General features: G+C 46.0%; 1 protein-coding gene across 1 annotated transcript in view; it reads right to left on the minus strand.

Annotated features, from left to right (window-relative positions):
- Window positions 1-5,000, minus strand: part of LOC122245040 (cell adhesion molecule Dscam2-like) — a 184,805-nt gene that overhangs the window by 175,427 nt on the left and 4,378 nt on the right. The window contains exons 3-4 of the mRNA XM_086554607.1: window positions 4,641-4,765; window positions 4,276-4,453 (exon numbers count right to left, since the gene is read on the minus strand). Of these exons, the coding sequence (XP_086410733.1) occupies window positions 4,276-4,453; window positions 4,641-4,765 (303 nt within the window). The remainder of the gene's footprint in view (window positions 1-4,275; window positions 4,454-4,640; window positions 4,766-5,000) is intronic.

Genomic DNA, 5,000 nt, shown 5'->3' on the forward strand with positions numbered 1-5,000 from the left:
GACTAGCAGAGCAATCAAAGCGCGCAGACCGGCAGACTAGCAGAGCAATCAAAGCGCGCAGACCGGCAGACTAGCAGAGCAATCAAAGCGCGCAGACCGGCAGACTAGCAGAGCAATCAAAGCGCGCAGACCAGGCAGAGCAATCAAAGCGCGCAGACCAGGCAGAGCAATCAAAGCGCGCAGACCGGCAGACTAGCAGAGCAATCAAAGCGCGCAGACCGGCAGACCAAGCAGAGCAATCAAAGCGCGCAGACCGGCAGACCAGGCAGAGCAATCAAAGCGCGCAGACCAAGCAGAGCAATCAAAGCGTGCAGACCGGCAGACCAGGCAGAGCAATCAAAGCGCGCAGACCGGCAGACCAGGCAGAGCAATCAAAGCGCGCAGACCGGCAGACCAGGCAGAGCAATCAAAGCGCGCAGACCAGCAGACCAGGCAGAGCAATCAAAGCGCACAGACCAAGCAGAGCAATCAAAGCGCGCAGACCGGCAGACCAGGCAGAGCAATCAAAGCGCGCAGACCAGCAGACCAGGCAGAGCAATCAAAGCGCGCAGACCAAGCAGAGCAATCAAAGCGCGCAGACCAGCAGACCAGCAGACCAGCAGACCAGCAGACCAGGCAGAGCAATCAAAGCGCGCAGACCAAGCAGAGCAATCAAAGCGCGCAGACCGGCAGACCAGGCAGAGCAATCAAAGCGCGCAGACCAAGCAGAGCAATCAAAGCGCGCAGACCAGCAGACCAGCAGACCAGCAGACCAGCAGACCAGGCAGAGCAATCAAAGCGCGCAGACCAAGCAGAGCAATCAAAGCGCGCAGACCGGCAGACCAGGCAGAGCAATCAAAGCGCGCAGACCGGCAGACCAAGCAGAGCAATCAAAGCGCGCAGACCGGCAGACCAGGCAGAGCAATCAAAGCGCGCAGACCGGCAGACCAGGCAGAGCAATCAAAGCGCGCAGACCAAGCAGAGCAATCAAAGCGCGCAGACCGGCAGACCAGGCAGAGCAATCAAAGCGCGCAGACCAAGCAGAGCAATCAAAGCGCGCAGACCAGCAGACCAAGCAGAGCAATCAAAGCGCGCAGACCAGGCAGAGCAATCAAAGCGCGCAGACCGGCAGACCAGGCAGAGCAATCAAAGCGCGCAGACCAAGCAGAGCAATCAAAGCGCGCAGACCGGCAGACCAGGCAGAGCAATCAAAGCGCGCAGACCAGGCAGAGCAATCAAAGCGCGCAGACCGGCAGACCAGGCAGAGCAATCAAAGCGCGCAGACCGGCAGACCAGGCAGAGCAATCAAAGCGCGCAGACCGGCAGACCAGGCAGAGCAATCAAAGCGCGCAGACCGGCAGACCAGGCAGAGCAATCAAAGCGCGCAGACCGGCAGACCAAGCAGAGCAATCAAAGCGCGCAGACCGGCAGACCAGGCAGAGCAATCAAAGCGCGCAGACCAAGCAGAGCAATCAAAGCGCGCAGACCAGGCAGAGCAATCAAAGCGCGCAGACCAAGCAGAGCAATCAAAGCGCGCAGACCGGCAGACCAGGCAGAGCAATCAAAGCGCGCAGACCGGCAGACCAAGCAGCACATACACGGCAGACGGAGGAGGTGTTGGTTGAGCTGTGTGTTGGATTAATCTTCCATTCACGAAAGGTCCCTCGTCGACTGTTTTCTTTCGCTCTTCCTTTTCTTTTATTCAGGTGTTGCTTTTAAAATCGTTGCATGCATGATTTTCGGGCTTGATATACATTTTTTCTTCATATTACATTTTCTGTGTATATGAATCTGCATGGAATTTCCATCAGCTTTCGGTTTTATTCGCATTCTCGCTCACACTGAACAGTAGCTTTACTTATTATTCATTTCAGCCTTTGATATTCAAACAGATTTTTTGCCAACGACGTATTGTTGTGCTATAATATCGCACCTGAATTGTGTTCACCTTTCGCGGGATTTCGGTGGTTTGCGTTGATCGTTGCTTACGCTTGGTCACACTCGAAAAGACAGACACACACACACACACACACACAGATACACACACACACACACACACACACACACACACACACACACACACACACACACACACACATACGCATGTACTAGATGTCTCTGGTTGAAGTACATTGATTCGTAAGGTACTTTCATTCACGAATGAGACTTAAGAGAAGGTCTTAGTATTTAGAATTTAGTTTGCAGTAACTCTAACGCGAAATAAAAGGGATCTATTATTACTACGCTTTAGTTCTTTAATGGAGACATGCGCTTTGAGAGAGAGGGGAGAAGGAGGGGGGCTTAAAAGAAGCAGAGAGAGAGAGAGAGAGAGAGAGAGAGAGAGAGAGAGAGAGAGAGAGAGAGAGAGAGAGAGAGAGAGAGAGAGAGAGAGAGACAGAGACAGAGACAGAGAGAGAGAGAGAGAGAGAGAGAGAGAGAGTGAGTGAGTGTGAGGGAAAGAGGGAGAGGGATATATATATATATATATATATATATATATATATATAGAGAGAGAGAGAGAGAGAGAGAGAGAGAGAGAGAGAGAGAGAGAGAGAGAGAGAGAGAGAGAGAGAGAGAGACGCTGAGAGGGTACAGGAAGAAGGAGAAAGGGGAAGAGGAAGCGCCAGAAAGACTTAGTAATAACGAGAGAGAATAAAACTTTCTTTGTGATATAGGTTTCTAGACACTCCAAAGTTGGTGTGTAAAATCACGGCAACATAGTATGTGTATTCATGACGCTTCGGGTGTGCTATGTTTTTTTTTTCTTATTTGATATATTTATTCAGCTTTTTTTTTACTATAAGATTATTAACAGTATTTTTTTTTTACTATTATTCATAATTATCATAATCATCAATTGACCAAACATTAAAAGCATCGTGTTGTCAAAATCATTGTTAAATAAATCGGTCTTTAAGTAAATAACTCGTTCCATCTTGAACTATGTTGCTTTTCCACCTTGCAAAATATAAGTTCTAGCAAATGTAATAAATAACCTGCCAATACAATGAATCCTCTAAAAATACTTCTTCTATTTCTATATATAAAATTGTAGACATCAAGTCAGATCTGTTCGTGATTATGGAAAGATATTCACAACCATAGGACTTCCGGTCTCATAATCTCTTTCCATATTTTTGATTTGTAAATATCGATACCATAAATCCGAATACTCGCTTATAATGCGAGTATTTTCTTTTCCTTTCATCTAATCTGATCAAAAGGCACCCTGTTGATCTGTCACTCAATCCGCGTTGCAGACTGGATAGATGTTTGTTTCGTGTTTATGTTGCATTCAAGGGGAGTATTTCTAAACACGGATAACTAATTGACTACCTTGTTTCTTTCATCACGTTATCTAGTAATCTTCTGCCAATCTGTCTCAGCCGTCAGTCAATCATTAGCACAAACTCAACCAATTGTTTGTCTATTGTCTATTTCGTTATGGACGAGACCAAGGAAATCCTTCCACGTGTCCTTTTCTCATTTGTTAATTTTGTTTCATTCATAGATTTTTTTTTTTTTTTTTTTGAGTTCTTTCCCATACGCCAATACGGCTTTAACTTAGTGTAGAGTGGATCCATAAACATAAAGAACGAGGAAAAGAGAATCCGGTCGCTTAATGCTCAAAATGCACCGGTTTCAGTGGCAACGGGGATCGAGTGCGTTGAGTTCCCTCCGCCAGCGCCGTTCTCACAGCCTCATTAATGATGCTAAGCCCGATGGAAAAGTCCGTAACTGCAGGGAAAGCTTCATTTACGTCACACATTTTGAAAAGTTTTAAGTCTCTTTTAACTGATCCTGAAAAAAATGAACGTAGGATTTTGTTAAAACATGCACATCACATACATACATCATCTATCGTATTGCAACAGGCCATATAGCTGATATATTTATATATCGTATAAATATTATACGTTATGCGAATATATCGGATGTATGACCTGTTGCATTTGTACGATAAATCTCGCTAACAATGTTGATGCTGAAGGGAGTCAATCAAGCCCGAAAGCACGGCAAATTTGGTAGTTTCTTTCTGGACGAAGAAGAAAATCACTTGATAGTCACGAGAATTCCATTATCGATGTACCTTTTCCTATTATTAAGAAAATGCATAACTTGTAATGTAGCTTTAAAATTTCGCACGCTTTTGTCTAGGAATTTGCCAAGAAATGAATACTATGAGAAGATGGTAGAATGCAGTAACGCATTTTTAATATATACTATTTTTTTTCTCCCTTTTCAAACAAAAGCGAAGAATCTGGAGGGGCTTATAAGCATATATACATGACCCACGTTGAAACCCCTGAAGTGGAAGTAGAAGCTAAATTGACTGCTCTGCGATTGCGAATGCTGCCAGCGCCCCCTCCCCGCAGCAGCCCCCTGCCCCCCGGACCACCGAGGCGAGCTGTACGAGGGCGCCATCCATTTGTCAAGGACCGGAGCTCCAGAGGCTGCGTCAGCCCGGGACACCCTTGCAATCGCACAAACAAGCCATTTTATCATAACTTTTACATGTCGCCATTGCTCCACGAACGGATACGGCAGCCAATTATATCAACAAAAATGGTATTGATTGAAGTTCCGACGATTTCTTCGGCGATGATATGTTGTACTGTTTATAACCAAATCCATCAGAAAGTGACCATGAAAAGACTAACGGCCAGACGTGGAATGATCAAATACGTGGGAAGTAAAAGGCCCGAAGACCCACAGCCCTTCGAGCCAACCAACCAGCTGTCTTTGTTTGTTACAATCGCTGTCCTCGCGCAAGATGGCCAGTTCTCTGTGTGCGGAAAAATAAGGACAAAGGATTCGCGAAATCTTATTACAGAGTTGACTGTGGAATCTTTTTTGGAGCATCTCTGATTTTGATAAAGCGTCACTTCCGGGTCAGTGCTAGCTCCCTCTGACCTCAGTAATTAACCATTTAACTCTTTCAGCGATATATGTTTACCGATCACTCCCCTTTGAGCAAATAAACTGTGTATATGGAATAGAATTAAATAAATATGAAGCCG

This window comes from Penaeus japonicus, unplaced genomic scaffold (genome assembly GCF_977035675.1).
Source record: "Penaeus japonicus unplaced genomic scaffold, GWHDUDI00000001_assembly GWHDUDI00000030, whole genome shotgun sequence".
In the NCBI taxonomy this organism is placed as follows: Eukaryota; Metazoa; Arthropoda; class Malacostraca; order Decapoda; family Penaeidae; genus Penaeus; species Penaeus japonicus.